Source organism: Carassius auratus, chromosome 13 (assembly GCF_003368295.1).
Source record: "Carassius auratus strain Wakin chromosome 13, ASM336829v1, whole genome shotgun sequence".
Taxonomy (NCBI): Eukaryota; Metazoa; Chordata; class Actinopteri; order Cypriniformes; family Cyprinidae; genus Carassius; species Carassius auratus.
This window is the reverse complement of record NC_039255.1, coordinates 24382535-24399225: the sequence shown is the minus strand read 5'-3', so window position 1 is coordinate 24399225 and position 16691 is coordinate 24382535. Positions and strand designations below refer to the sequence as shown.

General features: G+C 39.5%; 1 protein-coding gene across 2 annotated transcripts in view; it reads left to right on the top strand.

Annotated features, from left to right (window-relative positions):
• The window catches only part of LOC113113076 (collagen alpha-1(XXI) chain), an 87709-nt gene that overhangs the window by 15130 nt on the left and 55888 nt on the right, over positions 1–16691 (top strand). Inside the window, exons 8-13 of one of the 2 annotated variants that reach the window (XM_026279231.1) lie at positions 471–479; positions 1321–1404; positions 1906–1968; positions 8343–8396; positions 8490–8543; positions 8777–8830. In XM_026279231.1, coding sequence (XP_026135016.1) covers positions 471–479; positions 1321–1404; positions 1906–1968; positions 8343–8396; positions 8490–8543; positions 8777–8830 — 318 coding nt within the window. The remainder of the gene's footprint in view (positions 1–470; positions 480–1320; positions 1405–1905; positions 1969–8342; positions 8397–8489; positions 8544–8776; positions 8831–16691) is intronic. The other variant, XM_026279232.1, reaches the window with a different exon arrangement.

Here is a 16691-nt window from a genome sequence, read left to right as displayed (position 1 = left end):
GTGACTTTATATTTAAAATATAAGAAGTAAAATAGTTAACATATAGGTTTGTTCTTTTAATTTTAATTTTTTTTTAATTCCTATAATTCCAGTCCAACATGTTTTGGAATTATTTTAATGTACTAATCTTATCTAATCTGGCAAAATAAAAGAATCTTTTCAATTTCATACGGAGCATGATATTTGCTCAGAAACGTTTATTAGAAAGTCAATCACATCTTTGCGCAACAATGGCTTTGTCATTGTTCTCAGTTCACTAACTCAATTTGCTTGACCTGGCACTATTTTCCCACTCTCTTTGAGACACTGTTTAGAGATGTAAGGGCATTTATAAACACTGTGGCAAACACTTTATTTCACATCATTTTCCTTTTCTGCTTGCATGTTGCAGTAAAGCCTTGCACCTATAAGCTAAGTTAATTTTTTATTGCCCAGGCTCCTTCATGTAATTTTGCTCCTTTTATTTTTAGGATGGAGAGGTATGTACTTTTGAAGGTGGCTTTGCTTGCTTTCAAAAGTTACTTCTAATCTCATTTTGAATCGCAGAGGTAAGATTTGCCTCATTTTTCTTTGGAGTGTCTAAGTATTGTCATACAGTAGCTTGAAAAACCTTTCAATGGACTGTCAGCAGCTTTGAAAATGTATGGCTGAAAGATGCTGGGGTAAACCTTCTCACTGACAAAAGCATTCAATGAAACTGCTTGAATAAAACTACTATAGCAGCGCCATGCTACTCTACTGTACTTTAAAGCAAATCATAGTACTATCAAGGTACCATGTCCAAAAAAATCATATAAATCATGATATTTTTTGGTGTATCATATGATGGCTGCAAGTTGGCATGAAACTTGATAGTCTTTTCTTTCCTATTGTGAAATATATTTATGAGTCAACTGGCTTCTTGAAAGAGATAAAAAAAGACATATAGGGCATGACTTGATCTTGTCCATCAGGAATTGATTGGATCACTGTTGTTTGCCAAATGCTGTGATCTCATGTCAGTTACATTGCTGGAGGGGAGGGATTATTGTCCTGCCCTAATGCCAGTGCATAAGTCATCAGAGTCAGAGAAGAGATGTTGTTGTGAAGGGAAGGATACATTATTTTTATTCAACAATTGTATTATGCTGTATTTCAACTGCAGTTACATGGCTATTTTAGAACTACTGGGTTGTACTGCTGAATGATTGAAAAAAAAAAAAAAAAAAAAACATTATTATAAAAAAAGTCTGCTATGAACACAGAGAGGTAATTATGTCTGATGATTTATGTTTTATGAAATGCCCCGTAGTAAAACAAGTTTTCCTGTTTTTTCTTCAGTGTACTTATGGACCAGGTGACATTGATTTAACACCAGAGCCATGCATCTGTCCACCTGGGCCACCTGGTGCCCCAGGAATGAAGGTACAATAGACTATTCCTCAATCCATTTGGTCAGTTTATACAACAGAACAGCCTTTGTAATCTCTTCATTACATAAAATGTCATTGCATTGCACATAAAAGTCTCCAAAAGTCAAGTTTAAGGTTTATAAGGTCAAGCCAATGCTTGAAAACACATGCTGCTTTTCAGCAGGTGATCACAGTAAAACGTCCCAGAACAGAATTCGAAATAGTTTACGGAAAGATTTCCTTGACTGCATGTGGAGATTAAAAGAGTTACAGACAGATTGAGTACATAACTGTACTGTAATGTATACATTTTCATTTATTAAGTATTATTGTTGTACTGTTAGTTTTCACATCATTTTCACATAAAAGTTATTACATAATGCAAAGCATTGTGTTGAGGGGTAAACTGTGATGTCTATATATAATTATTATATTTCTTTTTTTTTATGAATCATAATTTTGCAATACAATTATGTTAATACTATTTACAATGCATAATTTGTACACTCTCTAGGGAGAACAGGGGAAAACAGGAGATCCTGGTATACCTGGCCCAGCTGGTGCTGATGGTAAGCCTGTGAGTACTACACAGTTTAATACAACCTCAATTTAACTTGAGCACATTACGTGTTCAATGAAGTATCCAGGACTGCAACATGCATTATCTTCTCCAAAAGTGTGTTAGGATAGAAGAGCCCATGGCATTCACCATACAAGAACTCTTGTAAACTGCTGTTTTTATTCATTTCATTAATTTCATTTCAAAGTAAGAATGTTCAACATTTTGATCAAAGGTTGATGCTCTTCACTGTGTGGTCACAAGTCAATAAACACAGAATGGTGCCCAGATGTCAGAAAGCATTACTGAAGAGGGTTTTTTTTTTTTACACTCTTTTCTAATTTACTTCAATTTCATATATTTATTATTCTTATTTAAATGTGCAGTATATTGTTAGAAATGTTTTGGTTTAATGAGTTAAAATTGAGAAATGCTGAAATGAGATTAATGACCTTAACAAAATCTTTAATATTTATTTCTCACTTTGTACAAACAAATAACAGGGATGTTATGTCACAATTTGATCCAATACACACAATACTGATCTCACAATTACATTTTTAATTATTAAGACATATCATGATGATCAAGTAACAAAAGTACTGTTTATAAAAATGCTACATTTCGTATCACATCAGGTATGAACTAAAATAGACTTGGCCCTTCTCCTGGTCACCAAATAAACAGGGCAATGGTGACACCAGGATAGAAATATTCATGATTCTGCTTAGCTAAAAATACTGAATTATGTTAAACACATATTCTCTGTTACAGACTATGTACATTTTAAAGTTTTAAATAATTAAAAAATATATATATTTTTTATATATAAGTATGGTTGCGTGTTGTGAGCCAGGAAGAATAAATCTCATGGTTTGAAGAAAACAGGTCAAATTGGACATTGTAGAATCTCAACAGTATAAGGTGTCGCCATCCTGAAGCTTTGCAGATGTCTGCTAGAGAGGCACAAGTGCACCAATGCCCAGGAGGCAGATGGGACACAAGCAACTGTGACTGTGCAGTCCTGTCTAGAAGCCACACATGGAGGTTCCAAAGATCTGGACACGGGTGCTGAAATTGTACCCTGCCCCTGAAAAAGGGGGTTTTTCCTCAGAGGGATTTGCCAGGAAGAGGCTTTCAGGAGGAGCATCAGGTCGAAAAAACTGATCCAGGTGGGCCAGTAGGACACAACCATCAAGACCTGCTCCTCGTCCTTCCTGATCTTGCACATATTCCCTGAATATCAACTGTGTGCAGTGATTTGGCAGGTTAGTTGCAAGTTGCGACAGCAATGTAGGCCTCCCTGGTGGTTGATGTATGCAATTGTCACTATCTGATGCAATGGTCAAATGCTCTACAGCATTTTCCCAGTTGACCTGAAGCCCTAACCAACCAAGGTGTCAGATCACCAGGTCCCTGTCCAGAACAATGGGCAAGGGTAGGACCTTGTACTGGTATGCCCAGACCTCGAGGGAAACCAAAGAAAGGAGAATCGATGCACCCACAGAAGTGCAGTGTGATGGAGTGCTGAACCATGACCCTGGAAGAAAAGTGTCCCGATTAACTTACCTGGCTCCATGGATCCTGCAATTGAGTGGCTAGAGATGCAGGCTGGAAGTGATCCAGGTGTGACCCAGAGACTAAGGGAACTGCTCTTTCTTGGAGGAACTGGCTGTTGAGACAACAGCAGAATAGAATGAAACAGAAGACTCTCCACACAGCCCTCCTCTGGGGAAAGAAGCAGTGTATTCATCAAACAGCCCTCTGTGGCCTGGTGGTGGTCAAATGCTAGGGGACAATGTGTTTAATGGCCTCCTCCTGTTTTCAGTCTGCCAAGAGGTGCTGGGAAAGTCCTCCCCATAAAAAGCAGCTTGGGAGATGGGAGCGTCAAGAAAGAGCAATTTGTCCTCACTTCACATCTCCACAAGGTTCAGCCAGAGATGCCCTTCCCGGATAACCATAGTGTACCCTGTTCCATCACCTGTTCCATGCTGTGTGACCTTAGTCACCCAGAGGCAAAGTCAGTCACCCTGCTTACTTACCATGATATACCTGCAGGATGGCCATCGCATGCAGGGCAGAGTCTGCCTGTTCAATGACGGACCAGCCTGAGCAGCTAAAGTTGACATCTGCTCATCTGACCTGGATCTGACTGAGCAATCAGCTTAGAGAGGTGATGCTCAACTGAGCCTTCTTCCTCAGAGGACACTGACTCATCATCCGATGCAGCAATTGAAATCCGATCTTCCCTGGGAGCCCTGAATATCACGCTACATAGGTCTTGAGATGGACAAGCGCTATCACTTCGGTATCACTACAGCCCAGACATGTAAGAAAGCAATCTTGGCCACCAGAAGAGGCCAAAAAACAACAGCATCCAGAAACACACTGATGGAGAGACATCTTTAAAAAGACGTTCACTGCCCATGTTGCTCTTTTAAGGAAAACCATTTTTTTTTTTTTTTTTTGCTGAAGCGCCTGGGGGGAATTGCAAATACCGTCAAAACACTGCTTAAAGCACTGTCATTATCACAAGCATCAAGACAGTGTCCACTTTTCTTTTGCTCTTTTAGAGGTGAACGGGAGAGTGATCGCTCAAACACGGGCAACCATTTGGCTCCGAAGCAAAACTCACATTCCACTCGCCAATGTTCATTGGCCTTTTTTTTGTACTTTTCAGTGGTGATCGGGCCTCCCAAGTGAGACCCTTAACATCAGTGTTGACATAACGTCGAATGTGACTGACTGAAACATAACTCCTGACATCTGGAAACCCCAAGCATGAAAAGTTGCAGGGGTCTTATTTATTTATTAGAAAACATAGAGAGATTCAGGATACAAAGACTTTTTTTTTAATTTAAAATACAATTTATGTTTTTGTGATTGATATTGCAAGTTGATATAGCCACATTTTTCAATTATGTAGGTAAAATTAATATATGCATTTTATTTTTTATATTCCTTTGAGTATTAATTTCCAGTACTGGGGCTCAGTTACACAAGTTTGAACAATGAAAGCTTTTAAAAACACTGGAGGAGAACACAGTCATTGTTTCCATAATAGTGCTACAAATCTTGCCAAAGGGAGTGAAACTAGATAATGCAGGAAGGAGTTGTAAATGGGTTTGTGGGCATTTGTAGGGTTGCAATTTTGTCTCCAGATGAAGTTTTTCTAAGTTAAGTTGAGTTAGTTTGACTGAAAAATGTGTTGAGCATGAATGACGGAAAACCCACAAAAAAGCTCTGAAAGTTCAGTGAATGTGCAATAACGCAACACCTGGATGCCATACTTGCAAGTCTTCATGTCTTTATGAATGTGTCCACATTTTGCACATATGCCTGTTCATCTAAACCATAAACAGCTGGTGTTTAGTGATGCAAAACAGATTTCACCTCATATATTTTTACGATACGGGTAGCATTTAAAAAATAACCAACAGTTAATGCTTCTAACACAATGTTAAAGTAAATATTACTGTTCAAGCTACCTAAATCTAAATATCTTGAAGAAGCAGGAATATACAGCTTTTGGTTCTATCCACCAATAATGTAGAAGTAACTTTTAATTATAAAAAAATATATATATATTTTTAAATCAACTAATGTTCAGTCAAAGGATGTGTTTAAACTCAGTCAACAATTTTTTTTTAAATAATGAGAAGCTTAATTTTATGTAAGGAAATTATTTTTTGAACAATTACAAATACCCACATCAAAAACATGGCCTTTAACGAAGAATTCAAGGGACTAAAATAAGTCAAGGGACACCAAAGTACTGAATAGCATGTTTGTGGAAAACCTTTTCACTTTCTTTTGTGCAGATGTCTAAGATCACAGTAAGGCTAACTGTTTAAATATATAAAATAATTCTATTGAGGAGAATCTTATGAATATAGTGCCCTTTGAGTTTTGGCAACTGTATACAGTCATCGCATAAAAAGCAGAGAATTATGCAACATTCTCCCGTCAACAATATTTTTGATTCAAAACAAGAATGAAAAAAAAAAAAAAACTGTGGGGGGTTATTTTATGTCTCAAAAACAAAGACACGAGTGTCATCGTCCAGCTGGAGTTTGCACCAATCTTTCATGTAGGCGTGTTCAGACTGCACTTATTGTTGAGTTTTTCTTCTTCTCATCTTTGTGTGTAAAAATGTCCTTTTCAAAAGGTTTTACAGCAACTACATAATCCAAACATAACTATTATAATTTCTTATACAGAAATTCCCATACCTTTGAAAAGAACCACTGGGAAATGAGAAGTGGTTATTATTAAGAAATTGGTACATATAAAAAAAAAAAAAAAAGAATATCCTCTAGGCTCAGTTTTAATATAGACACAAATATAGACAGCAGTTTCTTGTTCTGCTATTCAGAAGCACCTCCACAATGTCAAATATATAGAACAAGAAGTGTCGTCCAGTTCTAAACCTAAACCAAAGTTTCTGTTGACCACAAAACAATATATTTTGAAGAATGTTGGTAACCAAGTAGTTGCTGGTAGCCATTTACTTCCACAGTAGAGAAAAAAAAAACTACAGAATTCAATGGTTACCAACAACATTCTTCAAAATACATTCTTGTGTGTTCAACAGAAGACAGAAAATCATACAGGTTTGGAACAAAATCAAGGTGAGTAAATTCTGACAGAACATTCATTTTTAGGTGAACTGTCCCTTAAAGCTGCATTTCCCAAAAGCATTGATAGCGAACCATGATCTCAAGTTCCATCATTCCAAACACAGCTCAACGTTTCTGTAATTTCTAATTAGTTTGATGTGAACCTAAATAGAACATGTTATTGAGCAAAATAAGCAGGATAGCATGCAATATATCTGTCATTCCAATACATTTATAATGTCATGTCATGGGCCTAAATGCATGCATTACAAATACTAAAAGAACACACAGGAGCACAAGGAAAATGCAGGAGAATAGTGAAACAAAACCTATTTTGACAAGAACAGTCAAATACTGAACTGAAAATGGGTTTAAATATATATATAGGGTAAACAAGAACTAAATTAGAAACAAGTGAATAAAATTAGAAACAAATGAAAACATACTTTGAAACCAAAGAAACAGCAAAAGAACACAGAAGCTAAGAACATGGATACCACAAAATGAATACCAAAAAAGTCCTTGAACACAGAAACCTAGGTGCATCTTGGAAATATGCAAATTTATATGAGAGTGAATGCCTTGAGTGTAAGTGCTAAATATGATGTAAGAGAGATGGAATCAAGCATCTAAAAGGAAAGGAAAACAACAGAGAGTTACACTGTTCTTTGGGAAATGTACCTCAGATCAGTTTCTAAGTTAACCTGACCTGACTTTAATTGGTGTTATAAGTTTTCTGAGTTTTACTCTTCTTTTGACAAACATTTGGTAACACCTTACCAACAATAAACCTGCCCCGTACAATGGAAGTGTAATGTTATTCATGTTGCAAAAGTCCCAATAAACATATTATATTTATATAGTCAATATTATCATTTTATATACAAGGTTTGCACAAGGTTCTTGAAATGCTTGAATTTAACTTTTACAAATGTAAAGTCTGATATATCCGGAAAAACAACTTTAGTTGAACAGTGCTTTATATTTAAAAAGAATATGTATATGCAATTTGCACAGAAAGGTATTAATGAAGTCTCTAATGTTATTGACAAAATTGTCAGCTAATACTGTGCTAAATAGATCCCCCTTAGCCCACCAAAGATGTATTTTAAGCATGCAAGCTCTTCAGAGTTCATGCTCCAGTAAAAGACCATGCAGTTTGAATTTAAATGCATTACTGTGCAGTTACCTGCATGTAATCACATCCAAGATTAGTTAATTCTGGAACTAAATAAAATATATGAGCGAATACCTATTGTTATTAACCTATAAAGCAATTGATTAATGAGACAGCCTTATTTATTTGTCTATGTACTGTACAGTGCAGTTATTTCAAGAACTCAGTTGTGTTTTTTAAAGGTGCTAAAGGCAACTGGTTATATATTGTATGTTGTATTTGTATAATAGGTAAATATCTATATAATATACTTTATATTAATTCCTTATGTAATGTAGGACACTAGATCTCCCATATATTTTGGACACTTTATTCTCAGTTTTGGACATTTTGTGTTTATTTTTTGTTAAATAAAAATCTCTCTTAGGCCTGACGCCACTCCCACTGTGTCTGTCCTTTTCTCCTCCTGCCACACAGTACATTTTCATGCTACATCTCAAACAAATAAGGCAAACTAGATTTTTTATATGATCCCTATATGGGAATATTTACAGTGTGGGGGGAAACCTTCTTGTGCTGTGTTCTTCCAAACTGACATTTATATTAATTTGCAAGACTGTGGGTCAGACTAATGTAAGATTCTTTCTTTATTGAAGGGTGTCCCAGGTTTTAGAGGAAGTCCAGGAATTCAAGGCACTCCTGGCATGGAGGTACGAATTCAAAAGTCAGAAATGGACATACTGTACCATATAAAACCTCATACTACACTTGATCATGCTACTTTTCTACCTCTGTTTGAGCAGGGGCCACGTGGAGCTGATGGACATAAGGGGGGGAAAGGAAGTCCCGGGGAAGCAGTAAGAAACTATGATTTTTTAAATCTGTCCATTTAATCCATAAATGTTTACAATTTTCATAGTGACAACATACCGAGTCATCATGTATCAAATAATGCTTTAATAAGCCTATTTAATATGCAAATTTGTGCATGCAGATTATTTGAACTGAATTTACTGAAATTATTATTGTCATTATTATTTATCTCTCTCTTTCTGTTTGTGTGTGTGTGTGTGTGTGTGTTTGTCTTTAGGGTGACAGTGGTATCCCAGGTTTACCCGGGCCACCTGGCAAACCAGGTGAAAAGGTCAGTTAAAAAAAATGTGTTAAAAGATGTTTAATAAATATTGTAGATGGAATCATTTACTAGGCTTTTTTTAATTGCTGACAGTAAAATAATGGGTACATTTTAATCTACGAAAAATCTTTTAAAACATTTTTTTTTTCCTCTGGAGCATTGCTCCAAGATGCTTGTCTAAGTTTTAAAATTGGCCATAATCAGAGATATTTTGCAATTTTGCTTTAATTTAGTGGAAAATCTTGTAGGGGGAATTCTGTGGAATGGATTTAAAATGTAGCAAAAGGAGATGATGAGAGTACTACACTTTTAATTCCAGTTCCCTTTCAGCCGACGAAATTTGGATATCGCTTCGATAGACCAATCTACTTCGAGTGTAAACTAATGTAAATGAGCCAATGCACTTTGGCATGCAATTATTCCATTCAGCTGCTGCTGATCACAGTGTGAGTATAATAAGGCAGCAGGTGCAATGCATGCCAGCTTTTCGCTTCGGAGCTGAGCGTTAGTATCGTTTTGCACAACTGTATCTGCTGTGAACTACGAGTTCAGCATGCTCTCAGAAGTTTTGTGTGTTTGCAAGATGTCACTTCAGTGGTGGTCGTTCCCGAGTCGAGTGGGTTGCGCACCTCAGGCTGCACTACCCCCTGTCATGCTGCAAGCGGTCAATTCCCCTGTGCATATCAGCACTAAAAGAGCATTTCCTAGGCAGTAGCATGGGTGGTTTGAAGATTACCATGGTGGCAAACCCTGCTGGGAACCAACCCTCTGGGGACCATCACTCCTCTTGCACCTCCGATCCAATGGAGCAACCCACGGAACGTGCAGGGCCCTCTTCAAAGAGCATACCAGCGGTATCCAGTGGGCCTCCCCCCGACCAGATTTCTATCTCAGCATCAGAGGGAGATTCACCTTTTACTGCCAGAAACTGGCCAGTAGCGATGCAATTGTGTACTAAGTCTGCCTCCTGCTGGCAGGGAGACCCTTCCTGTAGGAGGGCCTGGCGGAGAATCTGGAAATCTCGACGAGAGAGTGGTTTTCTCTATCTCTGATTCCCAGGGGGGAATGGAGAGTTGTGGATGGCCAAGCACCAGATGGCAGTAGCGGGTGGTTTGAGAGCGTCAACAAAGGTCCTCCTCAGGCACCTTCTGCCAACCTGAGCAACCCGCTCACAAACCACCCAAGTTGGGTCCATGTGTTCCACCTCACTGCCCCACTGCGGGTCTCGCTGGCTTCTACAGACCATCAGCCTCGGCTATGTACATTTACATTTACATTTAATCATTTAGCAGACGCTTTTATCCAAAGCGACTTACAAATGAGACCAATAGAAGCAGTCAGGTCAACAAGAGAACAACAACAGTATACAAGTGCCATGACAAGTCTCAGTTAGTCTAGTATAGAACGCATAGCCAGGTATATATATATATATATATATATATATATATATATATATATATATATATATATATATAATATTTTTTTTTATTAAATGAAAAAGACAAGAAAAGGAAAAGTACTGGTGTTAGTAGGTTAAGTGCAGGTGACAAAGATGAGTCTTTAGATGTTTCTTGAAAATGAGTAAAGACTCAGCTGTATGAATTGAGATTGGGAGGTCATTCCACCAGCTGGGCACAGTCCAGGAAAAGGTCCGTGAGAGTGATTTTGAATTTCTTTGGGATGGCACCACAAGGCGTTGTTCACTTGCAGAGCGCAAACTTCTGGAGGGCACATAGGATTTAACCAGTGAGTTTAGGTAAGTTGGTGCTGTGCCAGTGGTCGTCTTGTAGGCAAGCATCAGTACCTTGAATTTGATGCGAGCGGCCACTGGTAGCCAGTGTAACCTGATGAGGAGAGGAGTAACATGAGCTTTTTTTGGCTCATTGAAGACAACCCTTGCTGCTGCATTCTGGATCATTTGCAGAGGCTTGACAGTACATGCAGGAAGGCCCGCCAGGAGAGCATTACAATAGTCCAGTCTGGAGAGAACAAGAGCTTGGACAAGAAGTTGGGTTGCTTGCTCTGACAGGAAGGGTCTAATCTTCCTAATGTCGTATAAGGCAAACCTGCAGGACCGGGTCGTTGTAGCAATGTGGTCAGTGAAGCTTAATTGATGATCCATCACAACTCCTAGGTTTCTGGCTGTCCTCGAAGGAGTTATGGTTGACGAGCCCAGCTGTATAGAGAAGTTGTGATGAATCAGTGGGTTAGCTGGAATCACCTATAGTTCAGTCTTTGTAAGGTTAAGCTGAAGGTGATGGTCATTCATCCAGCTAGAAATGTCACTCAGACAGGCTGAAATGCGAGCAGCTACCGTCGGGTCATCTGGCTGGAATGAGAAGTAGAGTTGGGTGTCATCAGCATAGCATTGATAAGAAAAGCCATGCTTCTGAATGACAGATCCTAAAGATGTCATGTAGATGGAGAAGAGAAGTGGTCCAAGGACTGAGCCTTGAGGAACCCCAGTAGCAAGGTGGTGTGACTTTGAAACATCACCCCTCCAAGACACACTGAAGGATCTGTCAGAGAGGTAGGACTTAACCCACAGGAGAGCAGTTCCAGAGATTCCCATCTTTCTGAGGGTGGACAGGAGAATCTGGTGATTAACAGTGTCAAAAGCAGCAGACAGGTCCTGTAAGATGAGTACCAAGGATTTTGAAGCTGCTCTTGCTAGTCGCAGGGCTTCAGTAACCGAGAGCAGAGCAGTCTCAGTTGAGTGACCACTTTTCCAGCCAGATTGGTTGCTGTCCAGGAGGTTGTTCTGTCCAAGGAACATAGAAAGCTGGTTGAACACAGCTCGCTCAAGTGTCTTTGCAATGAATGGAAGAAGGGATACCGGTCTGTAGTTTTCAAGAACTGCTGGATTTAGAGATGGTTTCTTGAGCAGTGGGCTTACCCGAGCCTGCTTGAATGCTATGGGAAATGTTCCAGATTGAAGAGAGGAGTTGATAATGTGAGTAAGTGAAGGTATGACTGAAGAAGAGATCGCTTGAAGGAGGTGAGTGGGGATAGGATCAAGTGGACAGGTAGTAGGATGATTGGACAGGAGAATTTTGGAGACGTCCATCTCTGAGAGTGGGGAGAAGGAGGATAAAGAGTGTGCATCGGTCATTGTGAAGTTTTCCTCAGTCTGCGGTGTGGAGAATTGGTCACTGATGGATCTTGTCTCATTTGTAAAGAAAGCTGCAAAGTCATTCGCTGTAAGAGTCAGAAGAGAAGAGAAAGTCTTGAAGAGTGTCTGAGCGTCACAGCAGCTGTTAATTTTGTTGTGGTAGTAGGATGTTTTAGCTGTGAAGACATTTGCAGAGAAGGAAGAGAGGAGAGATTGATACACACTGAGGTCCGTAGAGTTCACTATGTGATTCAGTTCACCCGGCATCACCCCAAGTTCAGCGGAAAAGCTGTGCACCTCAGCACTAAAAGGCAGTAGCATGGGTGGTTTGACTGGCCAGCGTTTACCAGGCTGTCTCGCTGGCTTCTACAGACCATCAGCCTCGGCTATTCGATTCAGTTCACTCGGCGTCACCCCAAGTTCAGCAGTATCCGCCTAACTACAGTGAAAGCGTCTGATGCCCCTGTTCTGCGGGTAGAGATTGCAGTCCTACTGGTAAAGGACACGACAGAGCCGGTCCCTCCAGCCAATATAAGGAAGGCGGTAGGTTATGAACGATCTTGGATCTGCAAGTTTTGAACTGGGCCCCTCATTGGCTACCGTTCAAGATGTCGACACAGAAACACATCTTTGGGTGCGTCCGTCCCCAGGATTGGTTTGCAGCGATTGACCTGAAGGATTCGTACTTTCATGTATCGATCCTTCTACATTACAGACGTTTTCTGCAGTTTGCATTCAAAGAACAGGCATATCAGTACAAGGTCCTGCTCTTCGGGCTGTCCCTGTTTCCCCATGTCTTCACGAAAGTCGCGGAGGCAGCTTTTGTTCCACTTAGAGAGCAGGGTGTTCACATTCTCAATTATCTAGATGATTGGCTGACACTAGTACAATCTCAGGATTGAGCACAGGGACCTGGTGCCCTTGCACCTCAGCCCTTGCACCTCCCTTTTGGGTCAACTCGGAAAAGAGCAAACCCTCACCGACGCTGAAGATATCTTTTCTCATTATGGAGTCGGATTCGGTCTATGGAGGAACGTGCATGGTTGGTGCTAGTCTGCCTGAATACGTTCAAGGGCAGGACAGCGGCCCCACTGAAACTTTTTCAGAGGCTTCTGGGGCATATGGCGGCCACAGCGGCACTAACACCACACATCCTGTTACATATGAAACCGCTCCAGCACTGGCTTTATGGCCGAGTCCTGAGGTGGGCGTGAAAGCGCGGTACTCACCGGGTCCAAGTTACAACGGCCTGTCACCAGAGGTGTCAAGTAACGAAGTACAAATACTTCGTTACTGTACTTAAGTAGAAATTTGGGGTATCTATACTTTACTTGAGTGATTATTTTTCAGCCGACTTTTTACTTCTACTCCTTACATTTTCAGGCAAGTATCTGTACTTTCTACTCCTTACATTTTAAAAATACCTTCGTTACTGCTATTTCATTTCGGCTTGTTTTCATTCCGGCTTGTCATCATTCAAAAAAAAAAAAAAAAACCTATCCAGATAAATCGCGCCATCTGGATGGAGTGAATTTGATTGTGGTTGGATGATAAGTATAAACATATACCATTCCGACACCCTATTGGTCTGTACGCGATCCATCGCACCTGCACGTGACATAAATCACATCACAGTTCCGCACAATCCGCAGAGGCGCAGACCGCGGACGGAGCAGCGCATGCACGTTAGTATTTTCACTTAAAAGAATGGTGTTCGGACAGTTATTTCTATATTTTGCTGTAGTGTGTCAGTATAAAATATCAGTTTACATTTCCAAACATTCATTTTGCCGTTGTGAGACTGCTTGTGCATTCAAAATCACACTAGATTATTATTAAAATTAATGGCAAACTGATATTTCCTACTGACACACTACAGATATAAATAACTGGCTTAAAACCCTTTTGGGGAGAAAATACTATTTTTTCCATAAGACTTTTGCACAGTACTGTATTTTAAAAACGACATTGTTGCTACTTTATAAAGAATTCATTAATGACCATACAGTAATTCACAGAACTGATTTAAGACAGTGACAGACAGTGCTGTTAACTAAATATCAGAGTGAGTGACAGAGATACAGTAGAAACATTATGTGTGGTTTTGTATTAAATAATGACCCAGATTGTGAAATACATTTATTAGCCTTAGATTAAAGGAAGCACAACTTGCACAACAAGCTATGGATTTATTTTAAATATTTGTAATGTTCTTTAAAGTTATCCATAGTTTTTTTGTGGTTCTTTTTTTTTAAAGTATCGGTTCAGGCACCGTTTAGGAGCCGGTACCGTTTTAAAAGTATTGAAAAGGCACTGGACCCTACTTAAAAGTTATTATTTCTCACTGGCTCATTTACCAAATGAGTGCTTTTTCTTCGTCCTCCACAAATTAAGCTGTACGTAGTTCGGTAGCGAGATGTTTTAATAAATTAGCATTTTCGATTGACGATGCGATTGACAATGTTGTGATAAGTATGCTATACCAACTTTGTAACTCGTTACCCCCCGAACACTGGACATAGCAGACGTATGTACCAAATACAAGAAGCTATCAATCAAGAAAGTATCAGGATTATGATTTCTTTTTCAGTTTTAGTTTTTGATTAATCACTTGGATTAATCATTCATTTTGACAGCACTATAATGTTTTACTGTAAATAGACAACCATACAAGTGTAATTGTTACTAAGCCTGCACCAATGTTCTTGTCCATTGCCCTCGCAGATTCCTGCAGCTAAGCTTGGATGTACATTTACTTTCCATTAAAAGTTATTGATGACAAGCCTCTGAAGTTTGACTTTTTGCACCATAACAATACTTATTGGCAACTAGTCATCATATCTCTAGTCCTTTAATGTATTTGCATTGTACTAAAGTGCGTTCATTTTAAATGGGCATATATGCAGCTGAGGAAGACCTGAAGGTCGAAACGTTGCTTGATTAAATTCCTCTGGAGCAGTAGTTTTCAGTGTTCAGACTTCACTTCTTTATTTGTCTATATCATTTAGTTGTCTTGCACCTGCGTCCTAATTGGATGTTTGGGATGTGCACACCATTTTTGTATTTTCATACATGCGGCTGAAACAGGAATCCTAGTGCATCCCAAATTTTTCAACATTAACATTTAAATATAACATTATAGTCATTATGGCCTATGGCCTTTAGAAAAAGTTTTTTTGAGGTGGTGGGGTAGTGCACAATAGGCCCCTGTGGTGCGGCCTAAGCTTTTGTTCTTAATGGCATTTGTTCCCACATTACTTTTATTTTATACTTTAAGTAGTTTTTTAAACCAGTACTTTTACACTTTTACTTGAGTAAAAAGCTTGAGTTGATACTTCAACTTCTACAAAAGTCTTTTTAAACTCTAGTATCTATACTTCTACTTGAGTAATGAATGCCAGTACTTTTGACACCACTGCCTGTCACCAAACCCTCACCCCGTGGTTAGATCTTATGTTCCTCTGGGCAGGAGTGCCACTAGAACAGATCTCCTGGCATGCTGTGGTTTACACAGATGCCTCCACCTCCGGCTGGGGGACCATGTACAATGGGCATGCAGTCTCAGAGGTTTGGACGGGCCCACACCTGCAATGGCACATCAATTGCTTAGAGTTGTTAGCAGTGCACCTTGCCTTGAAACGCTCAGGTAGACCTGTTCGCTTCTCCAGAGACCTCTCACTGCCAGCTGTTCTACTCCCTGATGGATGCACTGGCATATGCACTTGTGCATTTCCCACTGGTGAGCCTTCTCACACAGACACTATGCAAAATCTGGGAGGACGAGGAGCAAGTCTTGCTAGTGGTGGTGTATTGGCCCACTCGGACCCGGTTCCCCAGACTAGTGCTCCTTGCGACAGCCCCTCCTTGGCCGATTCATCTGAGGAAGGATCTACTCACTCAGAGACAGGGCGCCGCTTGGCACCCACGTCCAGACCTTTGGAAACTCCATGTCTAGTCCCTGGATGGGACGCGGAGGTTCTAGGCAGTGGTGGAAAGAGTACTGAAATTTGTACTTAAGTACAAGTACTGTTACATTGATGAAAAAATACTCAATTACAAGTAAAAGTACTGCTGTCAAAACAGTACTTAAGTAAAAGTAAAAAGTACTAATCTCAAAAAATTACTCAGAGTACAAGTTACTAGTTAATTTTAAGCTGGTGATATTTAATTACCAAAAAGTATTCATATTAAAGATCTATGTGGATGGATAATAGCAACTTTAAACAAAACCCACTTTTATACACACTACATACAGACTAAAATTCAAAAAGTGAAAAAAGCCTAGTAGGACCCCACTAAGAATATCTGCTTTTTACGTCTGAAATCATCCTTCACCACGTCTGGGACCTAATGTTATGCCAGAAACCCCCCAAAAAACAACAAACTTATTCAGCTAACATATTATTGTCCGAGACACTGTGAGCCAGAAGACTGTCATGTGCAAAGGAAATTACGCTTAGCTTAAATACATAATATTAATGAAATAGTGTTAATAAATGGCTGCTGATATAGTATTCTCAAGTGAAATGAGTAGAGGCTAGGATCCGGGAACAGCTGTCCTAACATCATAACTTAACAAGAGGATTCTCCCAAGCCATCAAACTGACTTCATCAGAGCAAGAATGCCATTCTTGAGCCGGAAGCGACGGCAGACAATTTTTTTCCCCAGTGTATTGACTTGCATGGTTAAATGGTTTGCTACAAGACTAGTACTGTGCACTAAAAAAGCAAGTATAAAGCAGGGATCTGATAGATCCT